The sequence below is a fragment of the Centroberyx gerrardi genome, chromosome 20 (assembly GCF_048128805.1).
Source record: "Centroberyx gerrardi isolate f3 chromosome 20, fCenGer3.hap1.cur.20231027, whole genome shotgun sequence".
Classification (NCBI taxonomy): Eukaryota; Metazoa; Chordata; class Actinopteri; order Beryciformes; family Berycidae; genus Centroberyx; species Centroberyx gerrardi.
Window position 1 is genome coordinate 13,342,577 of NC_136016.1, and position 26,189 is coordinate 13,368,765.

The 26,189-nt window shown below is 41.3% G+C and overlaps 2 protein-coding genes across 4 annotated transcripts; both read right to left on the reverse strand.

The window, feature by feature from the left end:
* Positions 1–40: 40 nt before the first annotated feature.
* Positions 41–10,524, reverse strand: coasy (CoA synthase). Of its 2 annotated transcripts, none has more exons than XM_071914807.2 (10): positions 10,369–10,524; positions 7,247–7,992; positions 6,601–6,815; positions 4,614–4,745; positions 2,928–3,117; positions 2,217–2,281; positions 2,036–2,120; positions 1,575–1,672; positions 925–1,071; positions 41–756 (listed from the first exon to the last, which is right to left on the reverse strand). In XM_071914807.2, exons 2-10 carry the CDS (start codon positions 7,950–7,952, stop codon positions 688–690), a joined length of 1,707 nt encoding a protein of 568 aa, XP_071770908.1. In that variant the 5' UTR covers positions 7,953–7,992; positions 10,369–10,524; the 3' UTR covers positions 41–687. The 2 variants fall into 2 exon arrangements, with proteins under 2 accessions (XP_071770908.1, XP_071770909.1); XM_071914808.2 differs by having other exon boundaries at positions 10,192–10,524.
* An 8,340-nt stretch (positions 10,525–18,864) lies between these two features.
* zdhhc6 (zDHHC palmitoyltransferase 6) lies at positions 18,865–26,063 on the reverse strand. Of its 2 annotated transcripts, none has more exons than XM_071914796.2 (11): positions 25,943–26,063; positions 24,337–24,886; positions 24,107–24,198; positions 23,485–23,644; positions 23,006–23,164; positions 22,656–22,709; positions 21,573–21,740; positions 21,203–21,244; positions 19,961–20,106; positions 19,752–19,798; positions 18,865–19,634 (listed from the first exon to the last, which is right to left on the reverse strand). In XM_071914796.2, the coding sequence occupies exons 2-11, from the start codon at positions 24,601–24,603 to the stop codon at positions 19,534–19,536; spliced, it is 1,236 nt and encodes a 411-aa protein (XP_071770897.1). In that variant the 5' UTR covers positions 24,604–24,886; positions 25,943–26,063; the 3' UTR covers positions 18,865–19,533. The 2 variants fall into 2 exon arrangements, with proteins under 2 accessions (XP_071770897.1, XP_071770896.1); XM_071914795.2 differs by having other exon boundaries at positions 19,961–20,109; positions 25,943–26,062.
* Positions 26,064–26,189: the final 126 nt, after the last annotated feature.

Consider the following 26,189-nt stretch of genomic DNA (forward strand, 5'->3'; position numbering starts at 1 on the left):
ACAATATTCCACAAAACACAAAGTAAGTCACATCATTTAATTCCATGATTCAACAGGGGCAGTCATACAATCTTTTTAATATGGTAACGCACAATCACCCAACCAATAGTTCCTTTAAGCTAGATTTATACTCCATTAAGCCTGACCTACAGGAGAAACTTGTAAAGTGTCATCAGTTGACAAAGTGCAACCTTTTGCCTGCAATGTTAGGACTTACAGAAAATTTTGGTCTTCAAAATGATCCTGTATTGTTGGATGCTGTGCATTCAGTTTAAACAACAGTATCCATATAAAAGCATGTCATTCATGGGACAAAATCTTTTGATAAAGTAAGAACGGCAATTCTTTACCAGCAAATCGCCAACTCATTCTGTGTTGGTCATTTTTGCAGTGCTGCTCTTCCAACATCCATCTTTGAATAACGCGTTGTGAAATAAAACTACAATTTAAAAACCTGTGAAAAGTCAATCAGGCACTGAGTCTTGGTCAGAGAGGTGAGGAACCTCGTTGGGTTTGCTGCAATGGCACAGTGACCATTCTCACACTTCCTCCTAAGGCAAATTTCCCCTATGTGGATCAGACATGTTTGCGCACGTCTCTGGGCCTGACACAACCTTGCACTGTATGTGCAAGTCACTGTTGAAATGGTGTATGAAACTGGAGTGGGGGTGTGTGTCCTAGTATGGTTCAGGATGGCAGGTTGGCTTCTTGTCTTTGTTGAATTCTCTTCTGGAGAAGATTCCAAGCCTTTAGTACCTTCAATATCAAAGATAAAGCAAAAATGATTATCAGGGGATATCCCATGGGAATATCTTGCAAATATACAGTCTTTCTTATTTTATAGAAACAAATGCTCTCCACTTAATGCAGATCTGTGAAGCCCACAGTGATGGGATTGTGTGTGTGTGTGTGAGTGTGTCTGACCTGTTTCTGAGTGATGTCTGGCTCCCACAGTGTGCTGAGCACTACGTTGGCGTGCTCTAACTGCTTAGCGTTGGACCACTGGCTGTGCAGCCTCCGCAGGGCGTCTTCTGCGGTCACACCGTCCCGCTCAGTTATCCTCAACACTGCCTGGGAGGGGGAGGAGTCAGAGGGGAGAGATGGGGGTTTAGGCACTGAGTGATAGCTTTAATGGTTAAAAACTTTACATTTTGAATTTTAATTGATTATATTCCTCCACCAGGCATTCCGCCACATTACAGTGGAAAAGTTGTTGCATTAAAACAACTTCTTCAAAAAGGGATTGACAGTTTGACTTGTCTGTTACTTTTCTTCACTTGTCACAATGTGGTGGCAAAGTTGCTGTGTTGACACATCAGTTCATTAAGAAACAGTGTCTTAGCACTGTTAGCATTCCTTGTGGAAACCAAATCTGGCTTTTTTTTTTCTTGCCAAACTGCCACATAAGATTCACAATGTCAAGATTTTGAACTCTCTGTGAAGGCATTTGTATATTCTGAGGTGGGATATGTGAGACGGTCATCAGCATTTGTTGGACATTTGCCTCACAGCCATTCAAACTATGGTGACTGCATGCCCACCCCCAAAAATGAGCCCAGGTACAGACAGCTTACCTCTTCCTCAGGGATGACTGTGACCCAGACCTCGTGGACCATGTCTGTCCAGCCTGCCTCCAGGAGAACCGCTGCGTCCACCACACATACCTGTTTACCTGGCGAGGACAGAGTGTCATGAGCGGTGAGGAAGTCTCTCCTATGCTAGTGCAAACAAGCATTAATCCTCTTTCTCTGTTTTCTCTATCACAGTAAGGAGTTAGTAGTGTAGAGGACAGAGTACAAAGGTCTTGTGTCACTGGTCTTCTGTAGAGGCCCAATGACTCCTCCAGATTAATCATCAATTCAATTTTGTTACATATCAACACAAGAACAATTTTAGTGCTGCACAAGAAACAAAACGGACTATAACCAAAATCACCTCCAACACCACATCTACAAAAACATTCTAGGGGAAAACACTGCCTGGCTGATGTTTACCAGTGTACAGTTCTATAGCACTGAGGTTAAAAAAATAATACCTTCCTCTCTGGCTTGCAGAATTCTCTTGTTGACCAGAAGAGCGATCTCAGGCCACACAATGTCTGTTAGGGCTTTTAACCGTTCCTGCAACAAAAACAACCACCTCAGTAAACTGGCAATATATTCTGACATTTGCAATGTCATAATGAGCTGAAACATTGATCATACTGGCCATTTTACCTTGTTTCCAAAAACTTTCTTTCCTAATGCACACCTGTTGATGGTTTTATCTTCATTCAGAATATCTACAAAAGACAAAATAATAAAACAAAACCACAAACTCACATCATTGCATTGCCAGAGACAACATGAAAATCAAGGCAAAAGTAAACATGTCGTCCCTGATGCATGATGCAGTCATTGTTTGGGCTACTATTGTTAAATTTAGTCATACAGTATATGTGTATAAATAGAGGAAAATTTGAATTCCTATAATATGGGACCTTTAAACGACAGAACACAGTGACAAGATACATTATCCCTCCAAGTTTTGTCAAAATCAGACCAGTGATGTAGCACTCATGGCCTTTCAAAATACCAAATTTTGACCTTTATTTATAGCGCCCTCATCAGGCCAACCAGTGTACCAAGTAAGTCATCCCACCCAGTTTCATCAAAATCAAACCAGTGCTGCCTATCACATTTAAATAAATATCAAGTTTAAAAGGTATCAAGTTTCAACATTTTGGCCTTTAATATATATTTAATATATATTTTATATCACCCACAGTGTGAAGATGCATTGCATCATTCCTCCCAAGTTTCGTCAAAATCAGACCGGTGGTGTCTGAGATATCGGCTGAGGTATCACAGACAGACAGACAGACGCACACAGCCGAATCATAGCCGCCCCTCGTTATAATATTGCCTGGTGGCAATATGCTTCCTCACCTGACCCAAACTCCTCCAGCACCCGGTGGTAGGCTGCTGTACCCGGCTGGTACGTCTCGTGGCCCAGCTTGTCACTGTCGATGCGGACCGCACCCAGGGCCTCCAGCCGCCGGGCGATGGAGCTCTTTCCACTGCCGCTGCCCCCCGTCAGGCCAATCACATATGGAAGGGGAGGGAGATGGGACGTGTCCTAGTTCAGGGGAAAAGTCAGAGAGGTGTAGAAGGGGGGCAGGTAATGATAAAAAAAAAAGAGTCATGACAGATATATTATGACAGATATATTGATTAAGAGCAAATTTTAGAAAATCTTGCTGTTCAAATCGTGAATTGTGCAACTGACATGATGCAATCTTGGTGACATGCCTACAACTGACAATCCACTGACTCATGGCTGTGATCACTAAAACTACTCCAGCTTTAGGTGAGCAGAAAAGTATATACATTGAATTTATATCAACAGACAAGAATATCAACAGACAAAATGGCACTAAACATGAAAATATCAAGATAACACAGAAAAGCCCCGAGACTTTTCTCCATTGTAATCCTTTAACAATGGAGGTTGGGATAGGGCTAGACAACACATCTGCCATAGCAAGAATGACAAACAGCTTCTAGGGCAAGTCAGGTGTGCTACAGAAATGGTCTCCGCCCTAGCCGGAGGGGAGTTAACCTTTTCTCTGAAAGCACTGACAATGCTCTCCGTCAGCCATGACAAAGTAGGTCACCTGTACGACAACTGATCTCAGTTTACTCCATTCCAGTTACGTCATGTTCTCTTCCCAGTCAGATTTACTCCACTGCAGTCAAGTCACATTTACTTCACAGTCAGATTTGTCATAGTGAGACAGTATCTGTCCGTCTCTTGCCATACTTTCTTGTTATCAGGAAAAATAAATCTTACAGATTCTCTGGTATCTAACAAATCAATCTGAACTATATTAATCCTTCACTCCTAGTTGTCTGCAAGTCCCTGTGTGGAAAACATGAAAATTGGCCTTGTGAGCGCTATTTCCCTTAACACTTAACATAGACATTGTACTTTAGCATATGCTGGCAAGAGGTAACTGATGCTGTAATGTTTTACCTAGTGAAGGATGGTTCCTATCAAAACAGTTACAAATTAAGGTTTCAACACATTGCTCATAGTGGTTGAAACGGAAAATGCCCTGCCACATTTTTTGTTATGAAACCGCTATTCCACGACTGTGCTCAAATGCTATGAGAAAACAGCAGGTCAGATTAAAAATGTACAATGTTTTGACTCAATGAGCTATTCATGGTCTAGTTGTAATTCAGAGCCCTATATGAGTTACTTACAATTAATTTAATTCTTGACTGGAAGCTGTAGTGCTTGTTTACCTTTTGAAACTAGAATTCATTAAACAGGTCTGAAAACTGACTTTGACTGATGCTGATGGTCTGCAAGTTATTCTTTTACTTTTTTTATATACTCAAGTTTTAACACATTTTTTCCCTTGTTGGCATATACTTTCTTTAAAGACAAATGGAGTATCACATTGCAACTATTTGGGTTGTACTTTTCATTAACTTGCAACCTAGTCTTAGAAAAGCAATATGAAAAATGCAATGCAAGGTAACATGTATATGACATTCTGGTGTGCAATATCCTTCGTCCTGCATTGGAATCCCTTATCAAAATGTAAACAATGTTGAAGGCCTTACTGTAGGGGTGGTGAGGAGGGTGCCCAGCAGACGAGAGCGGAGGCTGGAGGAGCTGATCTTCTCCTCCTCGGTCTCGGCATGGTGGGCATCCTTCAGCAACTGGATCTCATGGAGGACCAGACCTGGAAGACCCTGATTCAAGGAGCAGAGAACACAAGATACCAGATATGTAATAACGTGCTATGGATCAGTTCTGTTTGAATAGCCTATGAAAGCCTAGAACTTTCTGGGACATGCAACTTCACATGTTGGTTCAGGATTCTGCACCAGAATACCTTGTATAGGAGACCATGTGAAACACTTTTCATTGCGATTATTCCAAAAATTCGTAAATTGCAGTAATCAATATTGCAATTTGTTTTTTCCAACCCAATCAGTTGTGCAGCCCTACACCATCCCTTAAACATAGCAAAAAAATAGCATACATTTCTACACAAAACAGTATAGGCCAACTGCACAACAGTAAAACGGTGCAATTCAAGCAATTTAGTACAGATGAATTTCAAGCAATTTGTTAATGTCAGAAAAGTAAAAAAAATAGCCTATGGTTTGGACTCTGGATAAAAACTATTACAAATAATACACCCACATATTCAGAAAAAAGTTATAGCAAATGGCAAACCACTAACAGAACAGAAACATGGACATATACCTAACCCCAGTTCAAAGTTCACCAGCTGGGGTTGAAAACAAAATGGACTATAAAAGAAAATCTTTAACACCAATAAAAAATTAAACCAGATTACATATTAGATGACAACAGAAATAACTGTTCTACCTTCTTTGGTAACTGAAAAGTATGCTCAAAGCAACAGTAAAAATTGTCTGCTCTGATTTCTTAAGTAACCACTACACAGCTCACTGACACTAGACGCTGTTTAACAGAACAAACAGATAGGACTTTCCTGATCGTCTCCTGAAGGTCAAACTGATATTTCAAAGACACATCAATGGTCCTATTCCTTAAGAATGACTCAATCACACTGGTTTTGTTACCATTCACATTTATGTGGAAAAGCTGATGTTTAGGGGTATTTTCACAATTGGTCCAATTCCACATAAAGATGTAGCAGGAAGACCAGTGTATTCAAACTAGACTGACTTCCATCTTCGACGCTGGGTAGAGCTTTAAACTAACAAAGGTGTGCCAACTTTTAAACAATTGATAGAGTAGAAGGGCTAGGCTTTTCAAACACATGCTATTGCTCTAAATGCAAACAGGTTGACACCCAGAACTGTCAAGCATGCCCTGCATCACTTGTTGACTTGGATTCTTTACTTTAATAAGGAAAATAATAATAATAATAATAAATATATATATATATATATATATATATATATATATATATATATATATATATATATATATATATATATATTCGCTGTCCCAAACATGTAAAATCAGCATATGATCTCTCAGTCAATCAGCTGACACACTGGCCTCTCCCCGATGTGTGCCAAGTTGCCAACATATCAAATATCAAAGTCACAGACAAATTAAACTGTAGGGTTTAGTTTTTGCACGATTAGGCAGGCTCACTGTCTTGACAAGAAAATGATGTTAATTATAGCTACATTTTGGGCCTTCGTGTTGTTCAATCTACACAGTGCCACCCCATGCTGTCTTTTGTCTGAAATAATTGTACGATTATTCATCTCTGGTTCCCCCTCACTCTATAACCTTTAACACCTTCCTCCATTGTTCTAAAGGCACATTAGTAATTATATGTGTGAAATTAGGTTTGATAGAGTTTCAGTGTGTAATTGTGGCCAGTCAGTTGTTGTTAGAACAGCCTAATAATAGCCTAATCTCTCCTGAAGAGATGGAGAGACATCCACACCTTGGAAAAGTCCTGGGAAAAGTAGTGAAAGTCATAGAAAGAGCAAAACACTGCAATTAAAGTGCTTGAAGAATTCAATTTTTAAATCTCAAGGGCTATGGCAAAAAAACCTATATTACACAATAATTGTCCTTTTCCTGACTTACATTCTCAATACGCCTCTTGTTGACAGCCTCGCCTCCCTTCTTGGTCTCCTCGCTGACCACAATGCATTGCAGCTGGGAGTCAACCACAGAGGCTCCGAAGGGGTCGTCAAGGGGAACGATCTCCACACGCAGCGAGGGCTTGACGTCCTGCAGGAACTCCTGTAGTCTCTGCACCCGCTGGGAGTAGGGCTCGATCAGCTCCTTCAGGACCTTTTCTGCGGCCAGGAGGGAGAGGAGGTCAGGGGCACGGCCTTTCATTTGTCATTTCACATGTCATTTCACAATATGTCACTTTTAAGCCTCTGAAATGTTACGTCCTCATGGTACAGTTGGACAACATACAACTGGCCACATAATGCACTTCGCTCTACAGCTACATCATGCATGCCATGTTACATGAATGCACATACCTACATACCAGTAGTGAAGGTTAACGTTATATAAGTATAGTCTACTATCCATGGTATGTCTTGTCCCTTTCCATTGTAGCGTCCTGTTGTCCTTGTTCCATGTGTCAGTATGTACCATGAACTAACCCGTAACAATTATTGATGGTGATTAAAGTAATTGTGATTCTGAATATGAATCAGATATACGCCTGTATCAAAGCCATGCACAGTCATCAGTCTCACTCAAAACCACTCACTTTTCAGCATTTCTTGGTCACACACGCCAATAAGGAACCTTCTGTTGGCTAGTAGGCATGAAATGTTGAGCAGCGTCTTGTGGGCCCCATGGAGCCGGTCAAACGTCCCCCCCACCACCACATCACTGTAAGTCTCCAAGGGCTCTGCCTTTTCTTTGCCATTCTTCAGCTCTTCCACTGTCTCCTGCCCAACCCCCTCCCCGTTCTGCAGCTTCACCAGCTGCGGGTGGAGCAGCACGGAGGCCAGGCGGGGGCTACACACGTAGCAGTGGCCGGCGTACCTCTGCAGACACTGAGTAACCAGAGGGGACTGGCCTGGGTCCTGCACAGGGAAATCTGTTAGCACCACCTCTGGAGAGTGAGAGAGGGGTTGTGGGGTGGGGAAGGGGCAGCTTGGAGTCGTTCCCTGGCTGGAGGCAGCCGTCTGGGCACGAACATTGGTCAGCAACACGCGAACATCCAGGTGCCCACACACATCAGCTGCGTTGCTGTAGAGGCGGGTGATGAGGTTGGACAGGTCCACCACTGGTGGAATGAAAACGGGCCGAGGCTGGCTCCCGCTTTCCAGGTTCAGCCCGGGGTGGAGGTGGACGTACAGGGTGCGCTCGACCACCTGGGCAGCTGAGAGGAGCACTGGAGCAATCCGCGGGGGGAGGGTGTGGAGAGGAGAAGTCAGCACAAGGATGCCTGTGCTGAACATGGACATGTTGCCGGCTTGATGTCACAGGGGATTTGCTGAGGAGTCGCTGTTAGGGGGGGGGCAGAGAGAGAGAGAGAGAGAGAGAGAGAGAGAGAGAGAGAGAGAGAGAGAGAGAGAGAGAGAGAGAGAGAGAGAGAGAGAGAGAGAGAGAGAGAGAGAGAGAGAGAGAGAGAGAGAGAGAGAGAGAGAGAGAGAGAGAGAGAGAGAGAGAGAGAGAGAGAGAGCGTGGCCGTAAGAACCCAATAAATAATCTGTGTTTTCATAGCAAGAAAGTCAGTTACCAGACCTAGCTAGATAAAGTTGAGGCTAATGAGCTAAATAGAAGAAGACAAGAAAACAAGACAGGAACTATTTTCTTTCATTTCAAAAGAAGGAAAATAATGATCTGCTGCAAATTTCTGAGTTTGGGTTGCTCTGTTCTATAACATATATCTAATCTATGACAACTGTCTGGAAATAAAATCTTGCCAGAAATGGAAGAAAGCAGCACAGTACAAGCAATAACTAAAAATCATTAAAACAATGAAGAAACCAGTTCACTTGGCTCAGAAACTTGTTATATAATACCATGCTGACCTGCGGTCATCCAAACAAAAGGCTGAATATAAAATAAAAATACTTAAAGAAAACCCTGAGCATTTCACTGTGAACTACACATCAGAGAGAGAACAAAGGAAAAAAAAGTCAGACTTAATCTTCGTACATCTCACTGCATGGCATACTGCTCTCTGCCAAACCTACCGAAATATAAAAACAGAACAGTATTTGTAAAGGATGGCTGATTACAATTCACAAAGACCTCTTGGAATGTGCAGACAGACACAGCCCCGTCTCTCCTTGGTTGTCCCACCAAATAGCAACCTTAGAAGAGGAGGAGGACAATCAGGCCCTCAAGACTGAGTTTCAGAGGCTAGGAGAGGAGCTGACCTCCTCTACCCCACATCAACAAGTCCTGCTCAGTCTACAGACAGAGGTTCAGGAGCTGTGGGTACAGCTTCACAGACAACCAACCCATGCTGCTCCATCCTTCTCTGCCTCCCATCTTAACTGAAACCTTTACACCAGAACCAAACCTCAAAAGCCAAAAACCTAACCCAAGATCTTTCCACCACAGAGCATTCCTATAGCTCTTGTCCAGAGAGTGACCCCTTATATCAACTGGCTCTGAACAACAATGTTGAAACAAATTGAAAAGAGTAACAAAATTACAGCCACTATTGGCAAAATGAAATAAAACATAACAGATAAAAATGTAACGATGATCTGGAGAGAACGCTAACTTGCAGACTATCCTGTTAAAATAAAGGATAAGAAACAAAGACACATTTTAACAAAATACAGGCTTAGTTCTATTGAAAGAGGCTGCCAGAGAAGACAGTGTTCCCACTGCCAAACAGGAAAGGTAACTAGAAACAGAGTCACATCCTGCTGTCCTGTAAAAAACTACAAGGAAATCAGACAGTTGCACCTGCCCACCTTCAGGTACCACTAGGGGAAAACGTAAATACTTTAAATAAAGCAGGAATCTTTGTAACTAAAAGTCATCTGAAATGTGAGAAATGGAAATGTTGAAGGAAATGTATATGCAAACGTTTGTATGCATGTGCATGCACGGTTTGTTTATTTACATGTATGCATACACATACAGTATACTGCCCCTCCCCATTTTTCATCCTACACATCTATACAGGGAGGACATTATAATCAATAGAATGGAACAGTTGAATTGATTTAACAGAATTCATTTAAATTTAATTATCTAATGCTGATAACAATTATATGAATGAATGAATAACATTTCATTTTTGTGTCATGCCAAGTTGGCCCATCCCACATGAGATTGTATGACAGTGTTATATTTGATTGTTACTAGTCATTTGTTAATATCTATATCACCTGAGTCGATACACTATATTTCTTTGGCAACACGGGTTTCTGTCCTGTCATGCCAATAAGGCAGATCTGAATATTAATTTTGATTTGAAAACATATCTTGTGACCTCTGTTATGAAACCCACAACTCGCTTGTCACTACAAAACTGCCATAACCAAGGCTGGTTGACTAAATTGAAAGGGTGTAAAAGACGTAGGCTACTCACTGTTATTGTCGTTAATGATAAGCTAACTGTTAGTAGACAAGACTTTGCTTACAAGGTAAGTACTAGTAATAAGTAAGTAAAAAGTAAGCATCTTGAGGTCAGCTAGCCTATATTATTATTGTCTAAAAAGCTCTCGTATACATTACCGTTATCTTGAGTGCAGAGCTCGCAGCTCCCGTCTGGCTAATCGAGCTGCCTGCTAAATTATTCTTTCAGTCGCCGTCTCTGGATTAGCTAACTAATGGTAAATTGTTGCGCTAAACGGGCAGATGTGACCAGAAGCAGCCTTGCTAGATAAGGTTAGCAGTTTAGCATAATCTTACCAGTGTTCAACAAATCTAAAGCGATGTGAAGAAAGGACGACTAATGTAATGGGATAGTTGATGGACTCTCCAGCTATCCGGCTATTTTGATCATCTCCAAGAGCACATTGTCAAATCTTCTTATTCTCTGAGTTATTGGCGGACTGTTTGTCATATCCAGTCTACTCCAGTTAAAATGAGCCCAGCTGTAGCCTGCAGAACGGGGCGGGGCTACAGATCGGGGCGGGGGTACAGGTCGACCGCTAAACCAATGAAATCGTCCGCTAAAACAACGAAGTCGACCGCTAAACCAATGAAATCATCAATGGGCGGGATTACAGGTTCGATATGTAGCTAACGTTAGCAGCTAGCGATCTGTAGCTAACATTAGCAGCTAGCGAGCCAGTAATGATAGCATTGATGTTAACTATGCTTGTCGGTTGTGCATTGTGATGATTTTAATAGTGAGTACTGTAGTGAGTGAAAAGTAATGCTCTCTCTCTCTCTACACACACACACACACACACACTTAGTGTGAATTGTACTGTCTTTGTCATTTGAAAAAAATCGAAAAGGTAATAAATATATTTCACCATAAAAACATTTTATTTTAATTGCTGGTGTTATTGACTTTTCTTACATGCAACAGTGTTTGCGAATATATGTACGGTAGGAAACTAAATTGAATAACTACCGCTAAGTAAACAAACCACTACTTCTTTCGTTTCCAACCATAGTGGATTCTCAGTTTAGATTACAGGCGATCTGTAGTCCCGCCCTGTTTCGACCTCTAAACCAATGAAATCATCAATGGGCGGGATTACAGGTTCGCTAAACCAATGAAATCATCAATGGGCGGGATTACAGGTTCGATTTGTAGCCCCGCCCCGTTCCGCAGGCTGCAGCTGTCACTTACCATGTCACTTACAGATGAACTGGCTTTGATCACGTGACATTGTACATACCAAATTATTGGTTAAGAAAACCGTTTTGAGAGGTCTGGGATTTGTAGTCACATAACTTCACAGATTTCAACCACACTCCCTTTTCCAACGTAGTTCTGCACAATGCTTTACTGTTTCACACACTGTACCCAATTTGGCGACTTTGTATGGAGCGAGACCACTACCACATGCTGAATTTTCAAGCCAAGCGTTGAAACTTAGTTTTAAACGTTTGACGTTTAATCTTTGTCCCTGGTCAGAATGTTTTGCACACATGAAATAAAAAAAAAAATCTGTCTTTGTTATCCCATTTTGAATACTAGTGGAAAATGTGAATGCTGTTACTAAGGTCCAGTGCAATGATAACTGCATTTCCTATAGCCTATAATTTAACAAAGGACCTGTTAATGTTAAGTTACCCAAATCATTAAAACTGCCAGCACTGTGGAAATTTGACTAACTCACCCTCTGGCTGTCAACAGATTTAGAATTCCAATCTATTTCCTGGTGTAAACGATTTCACCTACACCCAGGTTTGGTCACAAGTATGCAGTTAATCAGGTGTCCCATAGTCTCTCGGACAATAGCCAGCCAGCTACTTACCAAATCAACCAAAATCTCTGTGCCTCCATTGTTGCTGGGTGCCGAAGAACCAACACTGGATATCTGATCCCCAAAGATAGAAATACTGGCATGCAGTGGAGCAGTACTGTAATTGTGTCTAAAACATTTAAATGCATTTCCTGCAATTCTACAGACTTTGGCATCACTATTGAGCTTTCTTGAATACAGTAAAAGATAGACTAAATCACCCTCATCAAAAAAGGAAAATGCTAAGTGACAAACTATTGATATATGTAGGGGTAAGTTTTGAACACAATTAAAACTGTTTTTAATACCATCCTTTTCTCTACATGGCCAAGAGCCGTATCAAAGAGTATTTTCTGGAGCTCCGTGAACGCACCTCTAGGCCACGGGAACGCTCCATGCGCATTCACTGCTTCTACTTCCACTGTTGACAAGCTATACAGCTAGCTGTTCGTTAGCGGAGGCTTTTAGCTGTATCCATCAAACTAGCAGTGGTGGGTAGAGTACTGAAAATCTATACTCAAGTAAAAGTACAATTACTCCCATAAAAAAATGACTCAAGTAAAAGTGAAAATTACCATTTGAGAAACCTACTCAAGCAAAAGTAAAAAAGTACCTGGTTAATAAATTACTCAAAGTACAAGTTACTTTCCATTTTAATATTTTTTAGGGTGTGCGGGACAGTGCAAAATAATGAAAAAACAGCACTTGTTGATAAAACTTTATTAGCCCTTTATAAAACAGAATATAAGTCTGTTTAACTCTAGTATTTACAGACATTATCAAAGTAACCAAACCTATTACAGCCCCAAAATGCAGTAGATACCGAATACAATACAATTAATTCAAACTCAGATTTTCTGTTCTGTAGTATTACTCCCTGTACCAAGACCTCAGTCAATCAACTAGAGAATGAAAACTTCTTTCCATTCACATTTTTCATTTGGGGATACCCATTTGTTGGAAGCTGCCTCTTCGTTCTGGGTTTTGCTCCGTCATCATCGCATCGTGGTCAAAAGACATGTGGTGCTTATTTTTCTTCCAGGCAGCTGGCAGCTTGGCATCTGCAGTAGAGGTGCTCCTCGCGCGCTCTCCCCCCTACACTCAATCCCCGCATTTAGAGCAGACTAGTTGTAACAAAGGTATAAATGGCAAATGTAGTGAAGTAAAAAGTAGATTACTGGCTCAAAATATATACTCGAGTAGAGAGTAGAAGTACGGTTTAAAAAAGGAACTAAAAGTACTCGTTCCTTAAAAAAAAACGACTTTTTTACTCATGTGCGTTACTTGTAATGCGTTACTACCCACCCCTGCAAACTAGATTACATTAAACTCAACCTACAAGCCCGCCGGTTTAACAGGCAAGACTTCAGAACAATAACGGATGGTTTCTATTAGGGTTTGCTGTAGTTAACCAGCTACATGTAGCATATGCAGTTCTATGCACCTACTTACTGTTGTATATTTATATCTCGAAATTCTCAGTTTACAGACTATGCCTAGTACCTTTCTTTATCCTATTAAAGCTATGAATATATGTGGGCTTTGATGGTTGTTCTAATTTCTTTTACTGTCTGTAAATTGATCTTTAGATGTCCAATTTGAGTTAACCTGCTTGAGATAATGTCTATTATGGCATATAGGGAGATCAAGCATATAGAAATGTTGCTATGACAGTGTCAAGATACTAATAACTACTTGCAAACTCAGGTAAACCTTGGCGTTGCTGTGACACCAAACAAACCTAGAATATCCCCAATGATAATCGTTTTTTTCACTAGCAAACCTTGCATTTAAGTTGCATAATGCAAACCTTTTTATTATTGTTTATATAGGACTGCATTTGATCAGAGAGCACTAATATTTATGTCATGGTCAAATGTTTTGAGGCGACTCACCTTTGATCCAGTGTAGTTCAATCCCATGTCTTAAATCATGACGTGCAGCAGAATAATAGCTACAAGCAATACTATCTCTACACTGAGGCAACAGCATGTTCATTCGTTTGGACTATGTGGTCTAGATGTGTGGCTACTGTCTGAAATTAGGGCCGTGCAAAAATTACTGATACAACGTTTCGGTCCTTAGATCTTCATCAGGTAAGGATTGAAACGTTGTATCAGTAATAAAGTTTATTGCAAGTAAAAGGACAGTGTGCGGGAATTCTCTCTTCTCTTGCCTATGGACATTTCCTCCTACGTACCTGTCTACAAGAAACTGAAGGTGTGCATGAGCCTCTACATTCAAAAAATGGACACAGATAAAATCCAGGCTGCATCTTCATCAGATGGTAAGACTATAAATTGTATTTGTATGGCGTTCATGTGATTAACCCATTACAAGTTCAAGTTCAAGTTTATTGTCATGTACTAGATAACAATGTACATCATTACCAGTAACGAAATTCTTGGTCTCAGAGCCACCTCAACTTTGCATAGTAAGAAATAAAACCAGTATTTAGAAATAAAACATTATTTGAAGAATAAAACAGTATTTAAAAAATAAAACAGTATTAGAAAATAAGAAAACAGTATTTACAGTATTTTGGATAATCTTGACAAAGACCTCAAATAATTCTGAAGCAATTTATTACAGGTCAGGCACAATCGTCGTCGGCCGCTGTGGATGTGCCTCTGTCACAGGCTCCACTGGACTCTGCCACTGCTAGCCGGAGGAGACCCTCAACCACCACTGCACCACCACGGGCGGAGGTGTGTCTGCCGCTGTCCTACAGAATCAAGAAATTATATTGCAAACCATTGGCCAAATTGCGGCCACACTGGCAGAAATGTCAAACACGCTGAAGGACATAAGTTCAGCTCTGAATGCTAAAAGTAAAAATAAATAAAAATGTGTATATGCCCAGTTATGCATCCTTACTTCAAAAATGAGCAATTAGTCGTTGGCGAAGTTGAACAGCAGGCCTGTTGTCAGCTCCAATAGGCGGGTCCTGTGGCATGTCCAGTGTAGGTGGCAGAACTGGTACAGGTACACCGCCTTTATTAGCGATGTTATGCAGGACACAGCAGGCCATGGTTATCCTACACACCTGTTATAGTAGATGGGAATGAATAGCTTCATCTCAGACTGCACAAAACATGAATTGGGTAATATTATAGCATACTGCTTTCAGGTCTTTGCCTAAACGGGAATGTGTAGGCTATATATTTTATTTGTATTTCATACTTTGTCAGGTTTATACAGGAGCTTTCCACCTGCTGTGTCCAAGCACTTCGAGCGGCCTTTCAGCACGCCTATGGCGCGCTCTATGACGGAGCGAGTGCGCGCATGGCGATAGTTATATGACCGCTCCTGAGGGGTCTGGGGGTTGGTCAGGGGTGTCATTAGCCATGTGTTCAGGGCATAACCTCTATCACCTACAGGTAGGTGAGAGATAAAGTAGTTAGCCATGAGATCCTGTAAATTGAATTTCCATTTAGTCAGTGAGAAAAACAACTTACCAATGAGCCATGCGTCTCCAGCAGCAATGGTCAAGGCGCAGGCCCACACTGCTGTTCTGAAGCATGAACGAGTCGTGGGCCCTCCTGGCCAACGGGAAAACCACATTCAGCAGGTTGAGGCTTGCGTCACCCGCCTGATCACCTATCTCCCTCTGGAATGTCCCGGTAGCTAGAAAACCCAGAGCAGACAGCACCTGGACATGTGGCGGGACAGGCTGGGACCTGTTTGTTCTCCTGGTCAGCTGTGGCTCCAGGGTGTTGCAGAGATCCAGGAGAATTGGCCTCGGTAGTCTGAGCCGCATGATCAGCCATTCATCGCTCTCTGCAAACATGTCTGCACGGTCCCTGAAGATGCGCTCTCTCCTCATGGCACGATTAGCCAAGTATTCCAATAACTGCAAATACACCATTGTTGCCGGGTTTGACAGCGAGCCCTTGGGTCCTTTATATAGCATCATTAACCACTTTGACCAAGCTGGTTATAATCAGTAGCCGATTAGGTCTTTTTTATTTATTTATTTTTTTTATTTTACAAATGTTGGCCACTGAAACATTTTGTTGTTAGTGAGGTTTGGCACTACTGTAATTGATTTTGCATAAAGAATAAGGTATTCTAAGTGCCTTCCCGCATGTTTCCAAACGCATACGGATGTTTAAAAGCACACGTGAGTTTTGTTTGTACCAATGAACAAATTCAGGTAAGAACAAAAATGATGAATCGGACTGTGTTCGTAGAAACACTCGTACGAGTGCTTTACGATCAAATCTGACCGTACGCACGTTTCGTGAATGAGGCCCATTATCGCTAACAAACCGCCAAAAGCGGCGATCGGGAGGAAATCTTAACAGATATGGACAGCCTGACAAGGTTTTTCCTGTTTTCGAGTAGACAAGTCTGTCAAAGAATTATTTCAGCACACTGCCTCCAACAGAGAGAAGGTACACTGAAAAAATGAACTTAATTGGCCTCCATCAATGTCCTTTTTCAATAAAGCTGGATAAATGATCCCACAGTGGCCTGAAGTGAAATACTTCGACATTTACCACTACTTAATTTAATCACCAGGTAAGATAAGTTGACTTTGAATAATTTCACTTCATATTTAAAAATTGGAAATACAGCTATGCTTTTCAGACTATAAGTTGGAGCGACGCTGATGTAACATTGGTTATTAAAGTGGATTGTTGTTAACTGTCTTATGTTAGCTAACAAGTCAGTGAGATTTCTCATTACTTTTGCACCCTGGACTGGCAGTCAATACAGAGCAAACTATCCTGACCCACACATGAATACAACTCATCTGTTTTATAGAGAGGAACTGGCTCAGTAATGTTAGCTTAGTAGCAGCCTAATGTTAGGACAGCATGGTAGCTTTTAAACACATTTTAACATTCAGGTTATCTCACAAGAATATAACTAGATAATTACTGGGGTCTCAGGGTCCCAAAGTTTCCCCCCTCTTCTACCATGTACCACTGTCAGTGCCTCTCTCCTTACGGCCTAGATCCTCATTTTTCTTCTCAACGACTCCCTTGTTTTACTCGGGAGCCCAAAAAACTGTAATTCACGGAATAATGACAATGATGAACATTCAGTCACACAAGGTGAATGGAAAGCGGTGCAGCGGTTTCCCCCACGATGGGTGTGGCCTATTTTATGCACTGTCTCTATTTACGCCATCTAAATAGACAGCGCGTCAGACTTTTAACGTGCTATGTATTTTGTTGACGTGTCGCGCTATGTATTTTCTTGACGTACAAACTTTTGTGTCTTTAGGGCAACATTATATTGTAGAAGAATGGGAAGAAATTAAGACATATTAAAACCTAATTCCAATTCCTGACAGGAAAAATTAAAATAAAATATCTCCCTCACACTACTATTCTATGGATTGAACCTGCTACATTGAGGTTGAAAGCCAGAAAACGAAACTGTGCACCACTAGATCTTACTTGGTCAGTATATGATAGTTTATACACGATATAATATATATTTTACTGTAAGCATTACCTCATAACACTTAACAAGTAAATCTCATATTGAGATGTAGACTAAACATAAGCAACACAGCATTAGCTATGCTGTAGTTAGCTCTCCGCCAAACATGGAATTCCCTAGCCTGAATGGAACATTCAACACACCATGACATCGCCAAATGCCCAAATGTCCTAGGCGCACTTGAATGCAACGCCGTCAAACACTGGAATTTCCTAGCCTGAACAAAATACATAGCGCGTCATGAGCGCCGCTGGGCGCTCTGGTCGCTGGCTGCTCGCTGCCAGCCCTCAGCAGTCGTCGCTAGGGGGCGGGCGTTCAAGCAGCGTTGCAGACATCAGTTCGGTTGTGGCCAATATATCAAGTTTGTAGTAGAGCTATTCGGCAGGCCTGCCGATATAACCTTCTTGGCCTGCCGTGAACTGTGACAAGCATGTTCAAATAAATAAACTTCCACGTTTTCCTGCAAAATATACCTAGTCTGTATTTCATAAAATAATACTACCACATGCTTCTGGCATTTGTATTTAAGCTAGTAGCACAGTATATTTAATTTTTCTACTTCTACACTGTACAGTAGGCCTAATCACGCTTACCAGAAATCCCTACTATCTCTGACACCTTCTTCCATGCATCATTTTTTTTTTGTTTATGTCTCTATAAACGAACAAGGACGGGTCATACAGCTCCGGGAAACCGGAGACCGCAACAATCAGTTTCTCCTCCATTGTCAGTATGGAACAAATATTTGCTAGGAACTTCAGTACATAGGGAGACGTTTACAGCGGGAAGAAAATCAAATCCCGATCTGCAATTGGTTGCTGCTTCAGCGCGTCGCTGCTAATTTGCATTAAGTTCACCATCAGGGAAGGTTAGACTCCCACTCAGTCCTACAAGCTTTGTACCATCTAACCATCAAAAACTGAAAAGAAATGTTGCTCATTGTGTTAGAAATCAACATCCTTTCCTGACTGAGTTTAAATCATAGCACTGGATCGTTAATGCTTATATTAATGAAATCAATTATAATGAAAACACAAAACTTTTCCATTTGAAGCATTAGCTTGCCTGGTAACACCACTCTATGTACTTTAGACATTTAGTGTGCTTTTTCTATATGTTTAGGGCACTGCGTTAAGCCCTGGGTCTGAAAAGGTTTCTGCAGGTCTTACTGCATCTTGGTGGGTTAACATGAGTTTGGTGTTGGTTCTTAAATTGATGGGGCATCTGGAGGAAGCTTTACCTCCCTATGCCTTTAACTGTCCAGGTGTTCCTGGACTCCTGCTTTGTTGTATTCAGACTCCCACTCTTTTCCTTGCAACAGTGATTTCACAAGTTTGAGTTTTGGTCCTTCCAAAAGTATTAATGTTATAGTTAATGGGAGATGCACTTCATTTATATAAAAATATCAAAAAAGCAAAAGGCTGCGTAAATAAATGACTGTTTCCATACTCAGCCAAAGACACTAAATTAATTAAAATGCTTTGAAACATTCATTGCAATTGTAAAGACTGAGGCAAACCACAACTCTTGGAGAGGATTTTTTAAATTTTCAATTTATACTTTGAGGCCAACAATTTGTTTTACAAAAATAATAAAAAGAAATCAAGTGTTGTCATCTTCATACTGTAGAAAGAGTTGCATGACGAAGCCCTAGGGTTGACTGGGCAGAGGCATTGCATATTTAGCAAAAAAGGACATCAACACAAGTAAAAACAACAGATTCAAGTAAAAAGTCATCTAAATCATAATGAAGTCACATTAAAGCCTTGTGGCAGCTCTTGGAAATTAAGACTCTTGCTCGGTTTCACTTTTGGTCAGAGGAGTCAAACTAAAGCAATGGGACCAGTCCCCCTCAGGACAGACATTGGGAGATTTGTATCTGGTTGTAGTCCTCACCAAGGCTTTACTGAAGTGCGAAACCGGCCGTTTGACAGAAATGTGCCAATTAAGATTCAGAGAACCCCTTTCAAGAACTCTAAACTACTATTAACTATGTAACCTTAAACAATTTCAAGTGGGTAATGAACTGTATGAGCAATTCTGATCAAAATGTGAATTGTGATAGAGAGACTGAAGTATAGGTTACATGCATGACATCTGCTGGGGATAGGTACCCAATGTACACACTACAGACACTACTGGTCCTTTTGTTTAGTTTAACTCCCCTGTTTCACATAAAGCCTGCTGAAATATATTAATTAATTTTCTTCTCGCTGGTGGCATCACTGGCAGCTGTGTCGTAATGGCACTTCTCCACGCATCGCCTTGGGAACCATCCCCTTATGCGGTCCCCCACTGATAGCCAAAACAGAGAAAGAACACAGACATGTATTGCTGACCATGGATTGTTCAATATGTGATTCAAAAATTATGAGAAATTAAAAAAAATCTGTCATTCAGTTTAGGCTATACCTTTCATTTGCTCCTCCCTCAAAACTTTGTCTCCGTACATCCACCATCTAAAAAGGGGAAGAAAAAAAAACATGAATTAGGTGCAATCCATTCTTGGAGACAGAAAAAAAGCCAATACTGTTCATCAAGGATTCACCATGAATCTTAAATCGGGACAATAACCAAGAAGGCTATTAGACAAACCACCACAATGATCACGGCGGACTCACTTGGTGCCACGGGTGGCCAGGATGGTGTCCCCCTTGCTGAGGGGGATCCTGGGCTCCTCGGTGCAGGGGGTTCTGAAGAAGGTGTGGAGACCCTTGCTGACGGGACAGCAGGCTCCGTTGTAGTCCTCCACCGCCTGGTACTGGACCTGCTGGCCGAGGCATGAGAGACATCTGGTTATTCTACTGCTCTGACCACAGCCTGGATTAAGGCAAGATAGATGTATTTATAGTCATGTTCCTAGGTATTAATGCATACATTACAAGTCTTTATTAATGCCCTTATAATGAATTACAGATACCGTGTGTTCTTTATAGAAAGTGCTACCAATATATGCTACTCTGAACATCTTATCTATCTTGATATATATATATATATATCATATCAACAGTGCTTTTATTGCCTTAAAATGGCACATTGGCTGTACTTAAAGGATACGGCTGGTGTTTTTAAATACATTTCGTATCGTCAACAAATCCTATGAAAATAACAAAATCATAACAAACAATGCGTTTGCTCTACTCCCATTACTTTCCGACTTCCTATGTTCCCTTTTTAGCCTTCAACCCGGAAGTCATTGGCTCCAATTGTAAGCTAAAAACCTTAAAATACAACTCACAAAGACATAGTTTCAATTTTAAAAATCGCTAACTGTTACCATGAGAAGTCTGGCTATTGTAGTTATTACCAAATTAAATGGGAACAAATTCTTCATTACGCTGGGGACTATTTTCGGTGCTACGGAACTACTTTCCTGAGATGGAAGACGTGTTTACGGTCGGCTTATGAAGTTGTTTGAGGAAAAAGTCGGCTGGCCCGGTGCATCGTGATGATGAAATATGTTGCCCAGAGCAACGGCATGGCTCTTTGACATGTTTTTAATAGTTTTTTACTACAATGGAGTTCTATGGCTACTAGGACATGGCTTCATTGGGCACCGGTTACATGGACGAGACTTGTTGGCAAAACAAAATCATTGCTGATTTTGTTATTTTCATAGGATTTGTTGACAGTAAGAAATGCATTAAAAAACACCAGCCTTATCCTTTAACTGTTCTTTGGCAAGTGATTTGCATGGGGACTGTTGGCAGCCATATCAAATTACATATTTAACTCCTTAAATCTCATAAACGTTACACCAAGATCACACACACCAGTCCAGCCTAAAAACACACGTGCTCTCCTCTGCTGTCTGGGAATCAACACCACACTCATGTTGCAATATAAATTTGGCAGGTACTTACACTTCTCACTCGCTTGTCAGCTTTCTGCTTCAGCTGCTCAATCTGTTCAGAGGAGAACAACACCACCACCAATAAATGGACTATTGTTCGACAGAGATGTCAGAGGTTTCTGCATTTGGGTGTCAACATGAACTCTGAATGGAAAAGATGCTTGCAGACACTGAAACGGTTTGGGCTTCATCTCATTATGGTACACACATTGTATATACAGTAGGACTGATTGTACTGTACTATCATTCTACAAATTAAAGATAAATTAACTATTCATCATTTCACATACACACTGACAATGCATGCAATGTGCACATTAAAAACAGTAAAAACTGTAGTGCAAGCATTACCTAACACAGGACAAACAAAGTAAACCTACAGTTAAGGTGTGCTGGTGACACTTGGGATGGACCGGCCATGCAATGCCATCACCCTTGGGCGTCCCTGACCAGGTGAAGACTTGTTTGAAGTTCTGCCAGCGGCTGCCGAGGTCATAGGGGAAGGTGAACTCCTCCCCTGTTTGGTAGTACTGGATTCTTTCTTTGGCCTAGTGGAGGAGAAGCAGTAGTATATTTATTTGAGTGTGAGCGCGCATGTGTGCGTGTCATGGCGATGGGGGTGGGGGGGTGGGGGTTGGGTGCATATTTGATTACTGTTTACTGTACTTGACCACAGAACTTGAATTTCTGCAATTTGTGGTGCTGCAGTCTGAATTCAAAATTGACTAAATTGAGAGTTTTTGTCAACAATCTACACAAAAAAATCCCATAAAGACCATCAGATCTATTTTTTCAGTGCATCCTTCATTTTGCTGCTTGGGCACAGACTTCTTGTGAGCTACTACCTGTGAGAACTCGCACTCCTTTGAATGGTGTTTCTTCAAATACCTGATTAAATTACTAGTATTGTAATTACCTCTGCTGCCTGTCACCCCTCGAAACACTCGAAATGCAAACATTACAATTGGCTGTGTGACTGCTTTTGCTCTCCGGTTAAAAGTAATTGCAGACTGCAGACATGACTGCTACCCAGCTGCTTTCAAACAGTGTTCTGCTCTGCTGTAAGTGGTGGACAGTGCTTGTATGTGAGTGTGTGTGTGGATGGGTGTGTGGGTGGGGGTTCAATAAATACATTTATAAATGGATCGAAAGTTGATCAAACAACCAGTAGCCCATACAGATGCCTCAAAATCCACCAAGATCAGCTCTGATTCTGATATCGGAGCAGTGCATCCCTAATTTCAGCTTTTAATTTTTAATGAATTTGTAGAAATTTGTGAATAAAAAAAAAAAAGCACTCTGACGTTATGGGTTATTGTCTGCAGATCAAACAATACAAAAGAACAAAACAAATCCTAAATGAATCTATCTTCAATTACGCTGTAACACCACACAATGCGGAAAAAGACGAGGGGGTTAAATACTTTATGAAGGCATCGTACAACAAAGACGGACATTCTGACCTTTTCCTCGATCCAGGCTTCGATCGAGGTCTTGTTCCGAAGGATGACTTTCATCTGGGAAGGACAGACTGGTTAAAAATGTTTAATTATCAAAGACAACTTTATTAAAATTATTAAAAAGAACATGTACTTCTAAACATTTTCTTTCATAATTATTTTATTATTGTCTATTCTGTATTGTCATACCAACCATTTTTGTATATATGTCTATATGTCTATTTTCTACTGCATACAAATTGTGGATGTTTCATGGAATGCAAGATGCTCACATGCTCATATTGAATGTCACATTTCATCGCCAATTACTGTGTAAATTCTGAACCACAATGCGCACAATATGAAAGGCTTACCTGTATGAAGAAAAGCATGCCGACGGCAATGGTGGTGCCCAGTGCCAAGCCTAAGGCGAAGAGCGTGGCAGCAAAGGCGGGCACACTAAAGGGCATGAGGGGCTGGAAACGCCGCATGGCACTCATGTCAATCTTCACAGTGCTCCAGCCAAATGAAATCTACAGTGAGAAAAAGGTAAACAGCTTGACATGTGTGGAAAGTATCAACAGCTACGCTGGGTGAGGAAACTGTGCCTGTGGAAAAGCTGTGGTGCTAACAAGCCATCTAGAGAATCACTATATACACAATGAAACCAAAAGACATAATAAAACACAAACTCAAAGAAATATAGCTTATGTGTGAGAGTAGATATTTTACCAATGGGTACTGCTGGTCCCAAACTAATAAGCTAACTTATTAGCTTACCTGTCACCTTTTTATTTACTTTTTTGAAATGCACCAATTCACTGTATTTTTAACACCAATGGAGACTACTGACCCTCTCATAGAGCTGAGTGTACATGGTCATAATGAAGATGATGGCGGCGTGCGAGCAGCCCAGGGGAGCCAGCAGCAGGAAGCTGGTGAAGTAGGCGTGGTTCTGGTGGCCACAGCAGTTGTTGATCCAGGGGCAGTGGTGGTCCATCTTCATTACGCACCTGGGGGACGGGAGGCAGAGGAGGAGAGGAGTGCTGGGGGATTTGACTGGTTGTTTCGGGAGGAGGTATAGTGACAGGTTCATCAACAAGATTCATAGCTTTTCAAGATGATAAGCATACAGATTATTTCAGTGTCAGGGTTCATTGTACATCTGTGTGATTGTTATCCATTATGAGTGTAACTGTAAAAAAAGAATGGCAAAAATAGATTAACATCTCAGACTTGACTTACCTGGACCAGCTTATTAGTATTATTAATTAATTCATTGTTCAATAATCACAGTCTCTGAGACAAGTTCCAATTAAGTCATTTTTTATGCTCCACCCGGATGATAGGAACACACAGTTTATTTTTGGGCGCTGGTGCCTTGAGTGTTCTTTAGGTCACCGGCCTATCTCACACAGGTGGAAACCTACCTACAGTGAAAACCTACTTCTGCCACTGGAAACAAATGTAGCTACCTGTTACACTTGCGACAGTGGTGGGATCTGGGGGCCTTGTACCCTTGGCACACTCTGCAGAACTGTAGGTACTGGGTATCTTGTTGATTCTCCTGTTTGGGGAAAGACAAATACATGACACCTACATACATGGGCTGTAGTGCAAAATCCCCAACCAGTGCTCCACACTATTTAAGCCGACATCAGTGACAAAGCTTACTATAGGCCCTCAACCCCACTGAGATCCTTACTGGTTTCCAGCCAAGGGGGATGTACCCAGGTCCAACAAACATAGCGTTGAAGTAGTTGTAGAGGATGAGGACAGTCCAGTTGATAAGCATGATGAAGTTAATGCTGCCTCCCGTCGTGTCTAGTGGCCAGTACCAGATGATGGAGTCCAGGATGGCCATGGTGGAGCACACAGCAATGACAGACAGGGCTATCACTGGACCCCAGTGGCACAATCGCCGAACCTCATGGAGGTTCTCAAATGACACAAAGGCTGATAAGAAGTTCATTTTTTTTCTTTTTACAAGGTTAGTCTTAGTATTTTGGCTGGTGAGTTCCTGAAATGTAGTGACAAAGCTTCAATGTGTTACTTTTTTCCACTGCTATCTTGCAGAGTGAGCAGTCCAGGAAATGCACATCCTCTTTCTCGTCTTCTGAGTACCCAGCGACTGGCTGGGTCGTGAGTCACAGGGGCTTTCTGTGTCCCATTGTCCTTTGCCCTGGCAAAGAGCAGCATCCTCTTGCACCAATCCTGGGAGCACACTATCCTTGTGACAGACTCAAATTCCCCATCTAAGAGAAAAACAGCAACAACACATCAGGAACAGTGATACTACAATTCACATGCTCAATGCGATCACTTTGACTGTGAAATACTTACAGTCCCAACAGTGTTGTGTATTTATGTTTCACACAAATGCACTTGGCATTAAATGTGTTAACCCGAATGTGAGGAGGCTAAGAATTCATACTTACTGACTGGTTGAATGTGGTAGTTATTAACAGTGTTAAATGTGACACCACTCTTTATGTCTTGGTTTGCTTAATACCAATGAATCGTAAAGTTGGGGATTGTCTGGGCGCCCAATAATTACACCAACTGCATCGAGTAACAGTGTCTCTTACAGTCCATGTTTTCCCGAAAACCATCTATTTTCTTAATAAGCGGTTTTCTTGTCCTTACACCCCTTTTCGCCCGTAGTTATGTTCTTATTTATGTTAGTTATGTTCACAGCTATACTCTAAACTCTGAAGCACCAAAGGATCAGCTTCTGCGTAACATTCCCACACTTCGGCTATCTTTAAGTAAATCCTACTTTTAAAAGTAATGTCTTATCAGCAGGTGGACTATAGACAGAAAACACAACATTGGATTGACGTTACATGGCAGCATTTCGAAGCAAGTTACTCCCTGGATGCAAAGACAAATCACTTCGCAACTAGCGACCTAATTAGCTAGCTAACGTTACCCAGCTAGCTAATTCCCATCAAGGAAAATAGCATAGCAGGATTAGGCTAGCACTGTCCATTATATTAACAGGCCAAAAAACACGAGAAACATCTTTTTGCAATGAATATCAAATCAGTCAGTACACCTTTTACTCCTCATTTTGATTCAATCACCACATCAGGTATCATCAGGGCTAAAGCTGCTAAAACTAGTTAGCTACTAGCTAGCCTGCTCGCCAGCTTGCCAAGGCTACGTGATTGACTACTGCCAGATAACAAAGGTGCAATGAAGAAACATGAATAACTATGCATCTTGAAGATAAAATGAATGCTTACTGATACAAGTATATGCACAGATTTTGTGAATGAAGTAAAAAGCTGTCACTTTAAATAACCAACCTGGCCACTTCCTTGATTTTTTCTTTCACCTCTTCAGTGGACGGAAAGGAACCTTCCTCATGTGTCTCAGAAGAATCACACTATTAACGTTACCCTTCCAAGAACCGCCCGGCCATATAACTTATCAGAGCGATTAGTTAGCTAGCTAGTCATTACAGAAGAGCACACAATTATTTATGTATTCATGTTAGGCAAAAAACAAACAAACAAACAAACAAACAAAGCTAGTGGAAAGAGTTTCATTGGG

Coding starts and splice junctions, on each gene's coding strand:
- zdhhc6 (XM_071914795.2), bottom strand. CDS start 24,603: ATGAACTTCTTATCAGCCTTTGTGTCATTTGAGAACCTCCATGAGGTT. Junction 22,710..23,005: donor GCATGCTTTTCTTCATACAG/GTAAGCCTTTCA, acceptor TGTCCTTCCCAG/ATGAAAGTCATCCTTCGGAA. Junction 19,799..19,960: donor CTGGCCACCCGTGGCACCAA/GTGAGTCCGCCG, acceptor TCCCCTTTTTAG/ATGGTGGATGTACGGAGACA.
- coasy (XM_071914807.2), bottom strand. CDS start 7,952: ATGTCCATGTTCAGCACAGGCATCCTTGTGCTGACTTCTCCTCTCCAC. Junction 2,121..2,216: donor AGAAAGTTTTTGGAAACAAG/GTAAAATGGCCA, acceptor TTTTTGTTGCAG/GAACGGTTAAAAGCCCTAAC. Junction 1,072..1,574: donor CAGTCATCCCTGAGGAAGAG/GTAAGCTGTCTG, acceptor TCCCCCTCCCAG/GCAGTGTTGAGGATAACTGA.